Source organism: Sinohyriopsis cumingii, chromosome 2, assembly GCF_028554795.1.
Source record: "Sinohyriopsis cumingii isolate HCF-2022 chromosome 2, ASM2855479v2, whole genome shotgun sequence".
Classification (NCBI taxonomy): domain Eukaryota; kingdom Metazoa; phylum Mollusca; class Bivalvia; order Unionida; family Unionidae; genus Sinohyriopsis; species Sinohyriopsis cumingii.
Genome location: NC_142962.1, coordinates 57,958,971 through 57,975,976, shown reverse-complemented (window position 1 = coordinate 57,975,976; position 17,006 = coordinate 57,958,971). Strand labels below are relative to the sequence as shown.

The 17,006-nt window shown below is 33.7% G+C and overlaps 2 protein-coding genes across 7 annotated transcripts in view; both read right to left on the bottom strand.

Annotated features, from left to right (window-relative positions):
* Positions 1 to 2,424: 2,424 nt before the first annotated feature.
* LOC149804939 (uncharacterized) lies at positions 2,425 to 7,189 on the bottom strand. Its single transcript, XM_089933375.1, has 3 exons — positions 7,121 to 7,189; positions 4,260 to 4,675; positions 2,425 to 4,220 (listed from the first exon to the last, which is right to left on the bottom strand). Exons 1-3 carry the CDS (start codon positions 7,187 to 7,189, stop codon positions 3,515 to 3,517), a joined length of 1,191 nt encoding a protein of 396 aa, XP_089789501.1. The 3' UTR covers positions 2,425 to 3,514.
* Positions 5,576 to 17,006, bottom strand: part of LOC149804938 (uncharacterized) — a 210,103-nt gene continuing 198,672 nt past the window's right edge. For 4 of the 6 annotated variants that reach the window (XM_089945993.1, XM_089946007.1, XM_089946021.1 and 1 more), the window contains one exon: positions 5,576 to 15,895. In XM_089945993.1, coding sequence (XP_089802119.1) covers positions 15,762 to 15,895 — 134 coding nt within the window. In that variant the 3' untranslated portion in view covers positions 5,576 to 15,761. The remainder of the gene's footprint in view (positions 15,896 to 17,006) is intronic. The other 2 variants (XR_016417271.1, XR_016417275.1) reach the window with 2 other exon arrangements.

Genomic DNA, 17,006 nt, shown 5'->3' with positions numbered 1-17,006 from the left:
GAGACTAAAGAAACATGTTTTAGATCTACATTTCAATTTAATTTTGTAAATGCTTGTAGTTAAATAGCAAGGATTCTTGGCAATACAATTAAGTTAACATGTATTTTGCCAAGTGTTATGAAAATCTTTAAAGGAATAATAGCCTCTCTGATTAAAATAAAACCAAAATAGATGTCCAATTAAATACATGTAAGAACCAACCATATGTCTTCCTGGAGTACTAGAATGATTTTTCCCCAGGATACATTTTTTTTCGTTATCAAAAGATAATATTTTTTCTCAACTATAATGATGGATAAAATAAGGGTTCTCACCTTTTTTTTTACAAATCGGAACAGGTAAATTTTTTTCAAGCTTTTGTTTTCATGACAAGAACCCACCCACCCATCTTTGAAGATTACATGCAAATGGTAAACCCTTAGGCAATTTGCATGCTTCTGTCATGTTAAATTCATGCGCCATCTTCATGTTATAAAAATTCAACATAAGCTTGTATAAATATCTTATAAAAATATATCATCTGTATATCTGAGGTAGTTCTCTATGTTACATCACTTAAGTAATAATACATATTACTATCAAAGTGTTTCATACAGTCAATATACAAAATTTCACCCAAACTATAGCAGAAATACAAAAGTATTTCATAAAGTCAACATACCAAGTTTCACCCAAACTATAGCAGAAATACAAAAGTATTTCATAAAGTCAATATACCAAGTTTCACCCAAACTATAGCAGAAATACAAAAGTATTTCATAAAGTCAACATACCAAGTTTCACCCAAACTATAGCAGAAATACAAAAGTATTTCATAAGGTCAACATACCAAGTTTCACCCAAACTATAGCAGAAATACATCCTCTAGAGTGGAAACAAGTTCACCCAATCACATCCTGGATTGCCTCATATTATGTGCAGGGTTTTGCCAACTGGCACTGACTGACCTTTTTATCTTCAGAAAGGGGTGGATGTGAACAGAGAAGGAAGATTTAAAAAATTGACCCTTCATTTGCAATAAATTTGTGCTTCCTTTTTGTCTGCCTTTATGTTACATTATCAACAGGTGAGCAAAGTATTCCTACTCAGTACCACCTCAGACTTTATACCAGCTTGCATACTTAAGTCATCAAGCCTTTATGGACAGTAAAAGCTTAGCCAATTAATTTCTTCATCCCACACAATTACTTCCTTAGTAAATTCATTGTATGTGCCCAAACATGTCACCAATTAATGATTTTTTAAACTTCATAAACCCATTGAGATGGTAGTGTTTTGAAAAACATGAATGTCAATAAGAGAGAGAAAGAAAGAGATAGAGAGAGATATACATGCCCACAACCTGGTTAAACTTGGTGTACTTTTTCATTTAATGTCAGTGTGATTGAGATTATTCGAGTGTTTGCATATAGGTGTACGTTTATGGTGATGATATTTGATATTGCTAAGTCTACCAACCAAGTATTCCTTTCCTCCTTTCCTTGTAAGTGTATGAAATGCTTGGAGGAAAACAGACAAGTCTTTTATTCCGATTTGAATTTCCAATCATTTTATATGGGTTTATATGGAGTCACCTTATTCTCAACTGGACTATATTGCTTTTTGGATCACATATACTGCCCCACCCTCTTGGGACTTCAAAACACACTGGAATCTCAAAAACTAAAAAAAAAGACAATGGTGTGTGGGAATACAGCCGCTATGAATGTAAAACCTGTACCATTTTCAGTTAGGACCAGCAAAACATCATAAGAAATCATTTGGTGATAACATGTTGATACAACCTTTGGGTTCAGGAATAACAAAATTTTCAAGATTGGTCACTCTGTGGCAGTTAAACTAATGTCAGATTGGAACCCTTTTCATTTAGGAATAACTGGACATCATATGAAATCTTTCAGTAAACACACCATTTTGATATGGCCATCCATTCAGGAAGAGAAGCTAACACAAGATTTTCAAGATGGCCACTGTGAAAGCTATAGTGGATATCTGAGCAGCACCCATTTCATTTAACAAGTCCATAGTATGACTGCGAGTAATTTCATCGTATGAATGTGTGTGATTTCATGGTATAAATGTGTGATTTCATGGTATAAATGTGTGTGATTTCATGGTATGAATGTGTGTGTGTGTAGTTTCATAGCAATCTTCCAAGTAGGTTAGGAGCATTAGTAATATCAAACTTTCATTAATGGATGGATGATGGAAATTGGATGAAAGACCTAAAAAATATAATTCTGATGTAGATTTACTAAAAACAAATGTATCTAAAATTACTGAGAAATTTTAATATTATATGTATTTTTGAATATTTTTTTATCCTCTCAAATACTGCCCTTCTAGAACACATGCTGCCTGTATGAAAAGGGACTGATCATTTTATTTTCCATCTTGTATGTTATTAATAATGGGATGAAATGACAACGAAAACATATTTTTTATGGTAAATAATTTATATTAACCTATAAAACATGTCATTGCAACATAATGTATCGTGTAATGTTAGATGATTTGCTGACTTCATCTAGGATAAATGTCAAACACATGGAACAATATACTTCTTAATCAAAAACATTAAAGTATCACATATACTCACTTATAAGTCAAATCAAACGGCAAACAACAAAGATCCTAATCTGCAACAGCATCATGCACATGCAGATCAGGGTCTATGTTGCTTGTTCTACTGAATACTCCTTACAAACTGCAATGACCCAGATTTGCAGGTGCATTATGCAATGGTAGATCTGGGTCTATGCAGTTTGATTCACTTGCAACCGAGTATATATAAGGTACACATAGCATGAACATTTTGGGGTTAAAAAATTATTTTTGAGATACTGTATGTCTTGTACAATGAAACTTGTTTAGAATTTTGTCCTTTATTGACAACTGTCCATTATAGATAGGTCTAAAATGGTCATCAATATAAGAGAATGGACTTGAATAAATTGTCATATATGAGCAGGTGTCTCTTTTATTGAAGTATGCATCAAATCAGGATTCACTATTCATTAAAGTACAACATTTCTATTTTGCTTAGACCTGTGCACACAGATCAATAATTACTATAAACTCAATCCAAGAGTCTGAAGCAAAATAAAAATTATTTACATAAATCTATTCAGTTTTTGATTTTTTTTAAATGCCAGTAGATCTTATACAACATCATAAGCTACCATAATAACCTCTCCTGAAATCAATGTCTGACATAGGTTATTTTTCCACCTGAAATCAATGTCTGACACAGATTATTTTTCCAGTACTAATATATGGCCATACGGATTAAATTAAAAGATTTAATAAGGCTATTTAAAATAAAAAATTTATATAATGATCACAAAATGGTATCAAATTTATATAAAATATTACTCTCATGTTAAATTACTGAAGCTCAATCTTTAAATACAGTACTCTCTCACTACAATACCGTTAATAGAGTTGTGAAAGTAGAACTGCTTTATAGGTGAGGTAACCTTAAAATGAGAAATTTTATAGAAATTAATTAATACTAGTAATTAATAACGTGCCTTACTGTATATACAATAGACCACCTAGTACTGATGTGCCTAACTGTATATACAATGGACCACCTAGTACTGATGTGCCTAACTGTATATACAATGGACCACCTAGTACTGATGTGCCTAACTGTATATACAATGGACCACCTAGTACTGATGTGCCTAACTGTATATACAATGGACCACCTAGTACTGATGTGCCTAACTGTATATACAATGGACCACCTAGTACTGATGTGCCTTACTGTATATACAATGGACCACCTAGTACTGATGTGCCTAACTGTATATACAATGGACCACCTAGTACTGATGTGCCTAACTGTATATACAATAGACCACCTAGTACTGATGTGCCTTACTGTATATACAATGGACCACCTAGTACTGATGTGCCTTACTGTATATACAATGGACCACCTAGTACTGATGTGCCTTACTGTATATACAATGGACCACCTAGTACTGATGTGCCTAACTGTATATACAATAGACCACCTAGTACTGATGTGCCTAACTGTATATACAATGGACCACCTAGTACTGATGTGCCTAACTGTATATACAATAGACCACCTAGTACTGATGTGCCTTACTGTATATACAATGGACCACCTAGTACTGATGTGCCTTACTGTATATACAATGGACCACCTAGTACTGATGTGCCTAACTGTATATACAATGGACCACCTAGTACTGATGTGCCTTACTGTATATACAATAGACCACCTAGTACTGATGTGCCTTACTGTATATAGAATGGACCACCTAGTACTGATGTGCCTTACTGTATATAGAATGGACCACCTAGTACTAATGTGCCTTACTGTATATACAATGGACCACCTAGTACTGATGTGCCTTACTGTATATACAATGGACCACCTAGTACTGATGTGCCTTACAGTATATAGATGATAATAAGTAAAGTCAAACTGCAAACAACAAGGATCCTGATCTTCTGTAGCATAATGTGCCTGCAGATCAGGGTCTATTTTGTTTGTTCTACTAATTATTTCTACCAAACTGCACAGATCCAGCACTGATAGAGCATTATGTTGGTCTTGACTTATAGTGAGTACATATGGTACACTGATGGAGTACTGTACATGACAAATAATACTTCTATTAAGGTGCTGTGAGGGCTAAGTGGTAAAAATATTGGACTCTAAATCATGTCCAGCCCAGGTCAGTGTCACTGGCCAAGGTTCATTACTAACAGGATCTTAGGACTAAATATTTTTCAACATGTTGATGAGCCATTAAACATAAAGAACAACAAAATGGCGACTCAAATATGGCAGGCTCCTTATATCAGGGGAGCTTAATATAATAACAAACGATAATTATCTTCAGTCACAAAAATAGAATAGAGAACTGAAACATGCTTATCAAGTATCAACGGCTGCACATTTTTAAAAAAAACTTGCTTCAGATTCAAAAGATCGATAAAATGATAGCATATCAGAGCAAAACATTACAACACAAGTTTCATACCAGCAAGCACGATGAGGAAACAAATTCATCATTACAAGAAATCATACAATTTTCATATTATGTTACAGATGTTCATTGCATAGACATACTAAACACAGACTATTCACTGAATAGTAAAATATCTTCACTTTTTTGAGGTATTTCTATTTCCCTGTTTCATTAATGAAAGTTTTTCCTCTTTGGGATTCAAAGTAAAATCTCATCTTTTTTCAGACTAATAACTAAAATGAGGCATTTTTGTTTTGGCTTCTCCATGTTTACAATTTATAATTTAAGAAGTAAATTTAAAATGTAAAGATATATTTTCATGAAACATTTCAATATGAAGTTAAAAAAGTAACAGCATTAGTAAGTTTGATCATCTACTCATGAAATAGCCATCCAACTGATGAGAAAATGATACTGCATTCAAAACTTCTCAACATCAAACAGTATATATACTTTGGTTGATATCATATACAGGTAACAAAGCAACAAACACTCACTGTTAATGCAATGCAAAATATGGCTATGTATTTAATGCAGATATGATTTCTGAAAAAAGTGTAAGAAAAAGAGAGACCCAAGTGGGTAAATAATGTTCATATGAATCTTAGTGATTATTATGATGATAACACTAATGGAAGACTATCTTTACAGGAAACATGAATGTCAGTGTGTATAATTTTAAATTGCACTCCTGTAATGTTAACCATAATCGTGACTTGTGGCAATTTTTTATTATTGAGATATCAGGAAAATATTTCCGATCTTTGTTTTGATATAATAATCTTGCTGGCAAAACACAGGAAAAAAGGTAGATGTGTTTTGCTCAATGATAATAAGATTAGCATACAAAATTGTCAGAAAATTCATATTTAATAAAAGACACAACAAAGGAAATGGTGAAGTAGACTTGTTTAGTATGATAGATAAAACAAAAATAAGGGAATTTAAAAATTTGATTTGATTAGCCTTGTGAAATAGGTCATAGACTAATGACATCATAAAATGCTTATGCATAAAATCCAATAAAACTGAGAAATTTGAAATTTAAAACTATCTCAATCATAATCATGATAAATGTGAGCATAATTGTTTTTTTTAAAAGAATAAACTTATCCAAATATGGATTTTTGTACTTGTTTCCTTTTCTCTAAAAATAGTTTTATTTTAAAAGACTGACATAAGTATTTAATGATGCTGGAAATTTTGATATTGGTATTCTTATCTGAAAATGACTAAATTTGTATTTTCCCATTAAAAAGTAAAATATGTACATGTTCAAGATATTGATAAATCTCATGGGGTTACAAATGATGAAAAATCAAAGAGAATAAGATTCCTTCTGAATTTTATTTATTTGGTTAATAGCAACCAAAGTCTTCTGTGTTCATTTTTCTTATCTCATGAACAAATTAACATTACACAGCAATCAAAGAAAGAAAGTGACAGAGTAAACGTTGAATTTATATTAACACACTTTAAGAGTGATTGTGCACAGCATGTGAGTACATCTTTTTAGCACCATTAGTTAATATAAAAATATGAACACAAAAATATGATTTATAAAGGAGGAGATAAAAGTATGAAAATATATAATGGGTTTCATTTTGGGCGGGGTCAGATAATATAAGATAATAATAATTAAGTTACTATGAAGAAACATTTTTTTTCCATGGCAATGTAAGGTTTGTATACTGCTTGATGAGAATTCACATATTTAGAATGTATAATGCAGTGTTGCACCTAGGATCCCAAGGACAGGGCACTGGGTTCCCCACCCTCCAAATGGGGGGGGCACAAAACATTTGAAAGGGACATAGGAAAAATTAGTATATAAAGGATTAGAGTTGCCTAAAAAATGAAATAATCTTATTTGCTTTCACAAATCTGCCACCTTAATGTTGTCATCTGCACTGTACAATCATTTGCGAGTTCTGCCACCTTAAGTTTATAATATGCACTGTACAGTCATCTGACAGCTCTGCCACCTTAACGTTGTCATCTGCACTGTACAGTCATTTTGAGAGCTCTGCCACCTTAACCATATAATTTGCACTGTACAGTCATCTGTCAGCTCTGCCACCTTAACTTTGTAATCTGCACTATACAGGCATTTGAGACCTCTTCCACCTTAACTTTATAATCTGCACTGTACAGTCATCTGACAGCTCTGCCATCTTAACTTTGTAATCTGCACTGTACAGTCATCTGAGACCTCTTTCATCTTAACTTTATAATCTGCACTGTACAGTCATCTGACAGCTCTGCCACTTTAACATTGTCATCTGCACTGTACAGTCATCTGACAGCTCTGCCACCTTAACATTGTCATCTGCACGGTAGAATCATTTGACAGCTCTGCCACCTTAACTTTAACATTTGCACTGTACAATCCTTTTTGTGATTAATATGCTTGAATAACCTGATATGAACTGTACAATGGAATTTTCTGTTCTGGATCTTGTTCTCGTTTAACTTAGTGTACACTTATTACCTAGCAGCATTTGTTCAAATAAATACAAATGTTTTCTTAATTACTTTTCTTTTTAAATTAAAAAGTCATTTATAAAAAGACAAATTGTGTATTTGCACCAATTTAGCCTCATTTGTCATTAATTTAAATGCAAGTTAAATGAAATCTTTCTTTCTGTGGGTCTGGACTTAAACCTTAAAGTATATAACATTAGTGACCATCAAGACTTTACACTGCAACTAAGCCTACTAACACCAACCCTGAATGTTTTCATCGCCAGATATATTCTTTTGAAAATGGATATTCATTTCCATCTTCACCAACTTCAGTGACTAAAGCCATCTTAACCACCTTGAGTGAGTAAGACCGTCTTAACCACCCTAAGTGACTGAGGCCATCTTAATTACCTTGAGTGAGTAAGGCCAACTTAATCACCTTGAGTGAGTAAGGCCGTCTTAACCACCCTAAGTGACTGAGGCCATCTTAATTACCTTGAGTGAGTAAGGCCGTCTTAACCACCCTAAGTGACTGAGGCCATCTTAATTACCTTGAGTGAGTAAGGCCAACTTAATCACCTTGAGTGAGTAAGGCCGTCTTAACCACCCTAAGTGACTGAGGCCATCTTAATTACCTTGAGTGAGTAAGGCCAACTTAATCACCTTGAGTGACTAAGGCCATCTTAATCACCTTGAGGCCATCTTAATCACCTTGAGTGACTAAGGCCTCTTAATCACCTTGAGTGACTACTGCCATCTTAATAACCTTGAGTGACTAAGGCCTCTTAATCACCTTGAGTGACTAAGGCCATCTTAATAACCTTGAGTGACTACTGCCATCTTAATCACCTTGAGTGACTAGGGCCATCTTAATCACCTTGAGTGACTAAGGCTATCTTAATCACCTTGAGTGACTAAGCCATCTTAATCACCTTGAGAGACTAAGGTCATCTTAATCACCTTGAGTAACTAAGGCCATCTTAACCACCTTGAATGACTAGGGCAATCTTAATCACTTTGAATGACTAGGGCCATCTTAATCACTTTGAGTGACTAAGGCCATCTTAATTACCTTGAAAGACTAAGATCATCTTAATCATCTTGAGAGACTAAGGTCATCTTAATCACCTTGAGTGACTAGGGCCATTGCTTGTGCCAACATAGATGTGGAAGAACATCTACTAATGAAAACTGCAGGTGTAGTTTTAATTTTTTTCCTGATGAAAAAGCATGTCCATTGAGGGGGGAGGGCAACTAGGTCAACATTAGGGGGACATAGGACGAAAATTGTCGAAACTTGTGACCCTGTGCTCAAGGTGAAACACCGATAATTCATGACCAAATGCAAACATCATACATGCAGATCTACTTGTTGTACAATGAACTAACATATCTGGGTTAATGATATTCATCTCTTGATTTCAGGTAGTCTCATTCGATCAGACCTCTCCATATTCTTCTGCAAAATATTTACCAAACAAGGATCTGGTGTACATAAATATTTTTCTCTTTAATGCCTGAATGAGCCTTTCCCAAAATTTTGATAAGTGATTTCATTGGCTGATGAGATGAAGGGATGTATTACGTAATGGAAGTTATAGTTGTAGTTGTAGGGTTTAGCGCCATTTTTCAGCACACGATAGGCTATACATGGCGGCCAGTATTAATGGTGGAGGAAGAACCCGGGAAAACCCCAGAAAGAACCACCGACCCACGAGAAGCTACTGGCAAGCTTTCTCACATACCCACATTGGCTGAATCCTAGACTCGAACCCACGCAGACAGAGGTGAGATGGCAGTGATCCGTAACGGAGAGCGCTTTAGACCACTCGGCCACTCGGGGCCCCTATTACGTAATGGTATAATGAGATGACATGATCTTTTGTGTACACATTGATGGTTTCACTGGCTAGTTGAGATAGGCCTTCTTTTAAGCTTACAAAAATTTTTTAACTTAAATGATATATTATAAAATGCCTCTGTAGTTTACCTTGTACAAAATTTGAATTTAGTGCTTGCTATCAGTAACAGTGATCAATTAAGCATTTTACCAGACCCACATATTGTGGAGATCCTACCTGAGAGTTGGGTCGAATGAGACCAGATTTCAGATGAATAGTGTAGACTCAGTTCTGCCAAAACATACTGTGCCAGTAAATCTGGGTCTCTGCAGTTTTCAGCTATGTGGATATTAAGCACAGCAAATGATAAATACAGTGTAATGTACTCCTTGACAAACCGATTATTTTTCTGCCACTTTTTTTTTTTATCTTATGGCTGTGGTGGAGAACAACTGTACAGTAACAGATTCACTGATGGATAGTCTGCAGGTAATGAATTCAATTAAGTGAACTGATCTCTGTACCCAGATGGCATGTCAAATCCCTCTTCTATTAATCAACTGCATCAAACCTTTCCAAACACTGTTTATTTAGCAATTATTCCTCTTTCAATCAACTACCAATCAGTCCAACAGGTGTTGAAGTATTATATCAACAACAAATCAGTCCAACAGGTGTTGAAGTATTATATAAACCACCAATCAGTCCAACAGGTGTTGAAATATTATATCAACTACCAACGTGCATGCAGATGGTCCACACTTATATGCATTATGGTTGTTCTCCACCACAATGAATGCAAGAAAATAAAAATGAAATTGTTTTAAGAAACAAATGAAATGTCCTCCGAGACAAGCTTTCAAAGAAATACAACCCAAGTCTTCACTAGCCAAGGTTCTGATAACCCTATCTACACCTAGGCGGTTGAACAGCTAAACTGGTGCTTTGTCCTAGTGACATCTAATGGATTTCATGAGCTGCCTCCCTTAGTATATAATGCCAACTAACCAATAGCATGGTGCATTGTACATCTGCCGAAAATGGTGGCTGCAATTGACCTAAAAAGATACTTTGTAATTTTAACATCAAAAGTATGACTATGTACCAGAGGGAAGCCATTACAGATGTATTTGAGTGAAAGGTATTTGTGCAAACATGAACACTGGAAAATTGCTTATTTCTCAGTCCATTCAAGTTATGTGCTCCCCTTGTCTTTATCACGTAGGAACAGTGTTCAAATTTGAACAACTTAATTTTGATTGGCAAGCCACTGCATCTAATGCAATTCACAGACCCGAAGCACAGAAATATCTGCTTGATATGCCAAGGTATAGATAGATGGATAACACCATCACCCCAACAAGGGGCATGACCCAAGGAAGGAATGCTATGATAATGTAATGTTACAAATATGCAATGAACTGGATGATGCTCTATTTAAAAAAAAAAAAAAAAATAATAATAATAATAATTAAAACAATAAAAGAGGTGAAACCCACTGTAAATACACTTCACTGTAAACATGAATTTGGATACAAAACAGCTGAATCATGGCTCCCTGATGTTTCTGCATTTAGGTCAGTTTCTTTGACAAAATGTACAATCATGGAACCTGATGGGTATATTCATTTTATAAGAACACTATTCACCACTGGCAAAAAGCAGGTCAAAGTGACCTACTTTTGTGCTCTAGCAATTATGTTAGCTTTCACATTTTTGTCCAGTTTCTTTTACACTTTTGAATAATCAGTCATGAATGTTAATGGGTATATTCCTTTTGAAGGGTACTACTACTATGAGGAAAATAGGTCACAGTCACCCATTTTTTAAGTTCCAGTGATTGTGCAAGGTTCTGTCTTATTGTCTTAGCCACTTCTTATTGCTAAAATTTCTCAAAACATCAGCAAAGCTGATGAAAGATTTTTTAATTGACTATGGGGCCACTGCAATCCCAGTTGTTACATAAATTGGCAGGTAATACAATTATTACATTTATTATCCTTTTGCTTATTACCCCCTCCCACCATCAACACATGCACACATTCATCAAGCTTCTGATCATTCTCATTATAACAGTGTTTGCTACATAATGCAATCTGCAGTTACAGACCCAAATAATTTTGTAATTGGTTTCCCCCATGATAATAATAATTATTATAATAATCATAAAATTAACTTTAAAAGGTGCCCTACTTCTTGACACCATAGTCTCACTCTAATACCTAATGCTGGTGCAACAGTCAACAGTTGTACAGGAAGAAAGGAAATTATGGGATTATATATTATTCAAACTATTAAGTCCGCTATGAGAGTTTGTTTTAGTCATGAAAAAGGGTGTCCTACTTCTTTGATTCTATGGACCCATCCATTGATGTACAGAAGATGAATTTGGGATCATACACTATTTTGAATTTATATTGACTATTTAAAAAAGTTCAATTAAACTTAAGAGATGAAATCAAAACTGTGACCAAATGTTGTCTGACCCATGACCACACCATGATAGGCTAGTATATTTGGTGGAGGAAGAGCCTGGGAAGAACCACCAAACCATAGCTAGGAATCTATTGGCAAGCTTTCTCACATACCCACATTAATCATGAAGACTAGAATTCAAGTGAGATGTGAGTTATCTGTATAGGCAAGTGCATTAGACCATTTGATCACCTGAGGACCTCCAAACATGAAGTAAATAAAATACTTTAGCCAATAACTTAAAACAAAATGTGTCTCCGTAATGATTCTTGAACCCATGGTTCCCACCTCAGGTTGAAACCCAGGAGTAGTCCTGGGATAAGGGGTGTATGTTATGATTATCCAAACACATGGTAAATTGACAAAAGGGTTATGGAAATATAATCAAAATGTGTCACTATTATAATTCCTGAACCCACAAGATCAGAGCCCTGTGGCTGGAGTGATACTGAAAGAAGGAGATTATTAGATGATATTATCTTCCAAATATGGAGCGAATAGATTAAGGATTTACTACGATAGAAATGCTGGAAGAAACGTCAGCCATTGCTGTTCACATCAACTCCCACCCACACATGGACAACCCAGCAGATCGATACCCATATGGAAAAAGCATAAAGAGTGGCACATAACAACTTGTTTGGTCTACTTGTAATCCATTTAATTATTATAAATATATACCCATAAGACTTCAAAGCACTCAACTCTTTTTGTTACTATGGTGATACATTAAACAGATGTGAAGGGGAAAACCTGACCTTAATGTGATACAATAATTTTTTGATTACTGGAACAAAAATAGAAACATCATCTGTAGGTGAAAATATAGCATGACTTTCAGATATCTGATAAATTAAACTATGTAAAAATACAAAACCATTGCTAAACATTTTGCCTGTCAGCTTTAAGAGGGTGTTTTGATTCACGAGATTTACTGGTGAAAATACCAACAATGTGTAAGAGACTTCTGTTGAAACTTTTATCATGAAAAAATAAAACGTACCTTGAATTAACAACAAAAACTATGTACTGTTGTTTTACATAAATGGTTTGGCAGTATACATGGTAAATTTGACAACAAAATAATTCCAGTGTTTGACACATATGAAAGACATTTGTGTTGTATTACTTTTTCTCAGCCAGGTGCTCTTTTTGTCAATACAAAATAATGGTGCTTTAAAATAACAAAATTTCATAAACTCTATACATGTCTGACAATCAAAAAGCAGTGAGAGGGAAATGAAATTGTTTTTATAAATTTTGACGATTTTGGTCAATACACAACACAAAATATTTTAATTGAATATCAACCGAATATTACAAATGAGAAAATAATGATAAGCAATGACTGCTTCAAAAGTGATCCTTGTAAAGGATATACAATGCATACACAAGCAACTAGAAAACAAATTACAAAACATGTACATAGGTGAGTACATGCAAGTGATTTAATCACAGAACTTTTTAACAATTCCAACAATGTATACGCTATGTTTACTAATGTTTATTTAAACATATGTTGACTAATGCAACACAAAACACCTATGTATGAAAATTATGATTTGATTATATGTAAATGAATTCAATATAAAATATGAAATATTAAACTCTAAACATTTAGCAACTTTGTGGCACAATTATCTAACTTTCTTTTGCTTCTCAAATATGATATGGAATGTGATATTTGTATAATATATAAAAATCTGTACAATGGAAACCATTAATGGCAACCATACCAGCAACCCAATGACAAGCATTTTAAGTAGAATATACATTCTCACAATAAAGATATCATGCAAAAAATGGGATTTAAAATGAAAAATCAACATGTTCATATATATACATATATATATATATATATATATATATATATATATATATATATATATATATATATATATATATATATATATATATATATAACCTTTGAAAATGAATTCTTTAAATCTAGTATGTCCACATGATCCATTCATTTTCTTAAAATCAATGAAAATGTAACTGAAACAAAATAATCTTGCATGTTCCAATGCAACTCAAATAGCTGAAGCTGCATTTACATCAAGTGTTTTGACACAAAATTGAAGATGCAAAATCTATAATACTGTAATCTTAAACGTGGATAATTTCACTGTTAATAAACAACGATAATACAAGCTCTTTCACACACTATGTCACATGACTGATAATACTAGCTCTTTTACAAACTATATCACATAAATGATAATACAGGTTTTTTTCATACACTGTCACATGATTGATAGTACAAGCTCATTCATACATTATGTCACATGATTGATAGTACAAGCTCATTCATACATTATGTCATATGGTTATATGATTATTAATTTTGATCACTACATGGATAGCATAAACAGATAACTTAATGTTAAAAATGGAGACTTTTACTTGTTTTTATTGAAACCAATTCTCTAATGATGCTTAAACTTTCTAATTTATCTTCTAGATAAGAAATATGCCAAATTTTAATGCGGTTTTAGAAATATTTTCATTTATTCTCCACTGTTCTACATACCTCCCAGATCATTGCATTCCATCAAGTTACTGCTGTGACATCAGCATGACCATGAAAACACATAAGAACTCGTAAAAATGACAGAAATTTACATTTATGTGTTATTCACCCCCAGTAGGAGTCAAGAACTACATTGATTTATTTATTTAGCACCTAAATAAATCAAAAAAGAAATAATGATAGAAACTTCTTCTAAATATAGTTAATCCAATCCCACCCACCCTATAATGCAGTTATTACCACCAAACAATTTGTCAAAAGAAGGAAAGAGACTTGTTTTATGTTTGTCAGGGCTTCAAGGATATAATCCATACTGCACAAAAGTTTAAACAATCAATGTTTCATTAAAAACTGTGAAAATTAAATACAGCTATAATGCAAACAACTCTGTGATGTTTTTCAGTTATCCAGAAAAAGCACTATGCAAGTAGTAAAACATGAACATTAGACTCCATTTCTGTCAGACCCACCTTTTCTTTAGAGAGAAAGTTAAAAACATTAAGATTATTAAAAAAAAACTTTAACAGTGACCTTAATTTAAGGTATAGACAGGTACAGATGGATGGACATGAGTGCTCACATACATGCATGAACTGTTAAAATTCTTCCAAGGCAGATTTGACAAAATCATTACAAGCATCTTGTTAATTTTATATCTTAACAGATATCATATATGTATGTGTTTATTAGCATCAACTCATCCTCTCTCTCTCTACACACACACACATATATATATATCACTCTTCATCATAACAACTAACAGCATCAAAATATCACTAAGTAATACCGAATTATTTGCATTTTCACTGGCAAACAGAAACTCTAAACTTGTGTTCTATGATATGCTTTAAACGTAACATTATTCAACATATTGTCTAAATCTGATATTTAATGAACAATTGAAGATTCTCAGTTTACTGTATTCCAGGTATTGGGAAACCATTAGTATGACTGATGTGATATATTTATCTACAAAATCAACTTCTCTTTTCAACTCAAGTTTTAATTATCAGTGCAACCTTTGGACAGAGCAAGATGATCTCTAACACTAATTTCTTCAGAAAGCTTTCTTAATATTTTAGTTACATATGCTGCTGATTGTTGTTTAAGTCCTGAATTTTTGCTTCAATTCTCTTAAAATCAAAGAGAATTTCAGGTCTCAGTGAACTTATATATCCAATTTGCACTTTTCTGTTAAACCAAGGCTGTCTGATAAACAATGTCCCAAAAATTGGTTTGTCCATATAAATTGGATGAGGGGCCTTGTCACATTATCCGATTGCCATAACAACACTTTACATCTGTGTCAAAAATCTTATATCTTCTGTTCAATCTATGACCATTTTGAGGCCTGGCTTTTGTCCATCTTTCATGTATGTGACACTCCCATTCTGTAATGTTATGAGAAAACTCTCAGTAAATTCTTTGGCTTTATGACTTTTTGACAGATTTTGGCCAGGCAATGTTGGCAGCAGTTCTCTTGTAGGCAAATACACATTCTTTCCCCTCTGCCATTTTCTGGGCCTTTAAGGCTTGTGGACATTCCGCGTCTGTTAACTTTTTCTCTGAAACAAGAATGTTTAGAAGAAGTTAGCTGCTATTAGTCTGTCGTCGACAGTTGTTCATTTTTTTCTGAGATTCCTCAAATTTTATCCTGGCTATTAATTCGGTAGATAACGCTGCTTGTGATTAGGATTAAATTTCTACATGTATACAAATAATGTGATACATTAGTATCAATGTTTCTGGTTTTATAAAAATATTACATTTTCATCGTTGAGTAGGGAATCAAGTTGTACTGTCTTCACAGATTGATTATTGTTCATTGGGCCTTAAGGATGTGATCATAGCAACCATAAAATTCATGAAAATTTGTACCATGTGAATTGACACATCTCTTTTCAAAAGGAAGCATATGTGCAACCTGGTTCATTACTTCATGTATCATGAATCTTGCCTTCAAGTCAATCCTACTTGCATCCTGCTATTTCTTAATAACAGGACTTTTCTGTAGGCTTAACATCATTTTTCAGCACGTGATAGGCTATGAATGTAGTATACTGGGTGGAGGAAGAACCCAGGAAGAACTAGCTATCCATAGAAAGCTACTGTCAAGCTTTATTTACCTAGCCCAGTTGGTTAAGATGAGACTCTTAGTGAAAGGAACTTTTCACCAGAAAGAGAACTTTTCCCAGAAGAAACAAAAAAGATTTTTGTTATGTAAGAAAAATAATCTTTCCCAAGAACATGGGTATATTATAAAGAGCCAACTCTTTCATTTAAGCTTCATGTCAGAGACTCAAGAAGCCTACATCATTCACAAAATTTCTAATGTCTAAATCATTTACACAAATGGGGAATCTTTTATTAATTATTGTCAAAGGTTATACTTGGGTATTGTTCTTCCCAATATTGTGAATTCACCATTGTTCATATGGAAACAATTTTGTGTATATTGTGGTTGATAAAATGACAAATTTAAAGACTCAATGAACAACGATCCTCCTGTGGAAATAAATAGACCCTTTCCTGTGGATACGAATAGACCCATTATTGTGGATATAAATAGACCCATTCCTCAATCAAAGAAAGTAAGCACCAGTGAAAGTGAACATTTTCCACACAAAAATTAAAAAATGGTACACACAATGCAAAGTCAGTGAATTCACAGCAGGC

Excerpts from the sequence above, each read along its gene's own strand:
- LOC149804939 (XM_089933375.1), bottom strand. The coding sequence starts at position 7,189 with ATGGCAGAGCTGTCAGATGACTGTACAGTGCAGATTATAAAGTTAAGG. Across the intron at positions 4,676-7,120 it reads GGAAGAGGTCTCAAATGCCT|CCCTCACAGCACCTTAATAG; the intron begins GTATAGTGCAGA and ends TTTACCACTTAG. Across the intron at positions 4,221-4,259 it reads GTAAGGCACATCAGTACTAG|GTGGTCCATTGTATATACAG; the intron begins GTGGTCTATTGT and ends CATCAGTACTAG.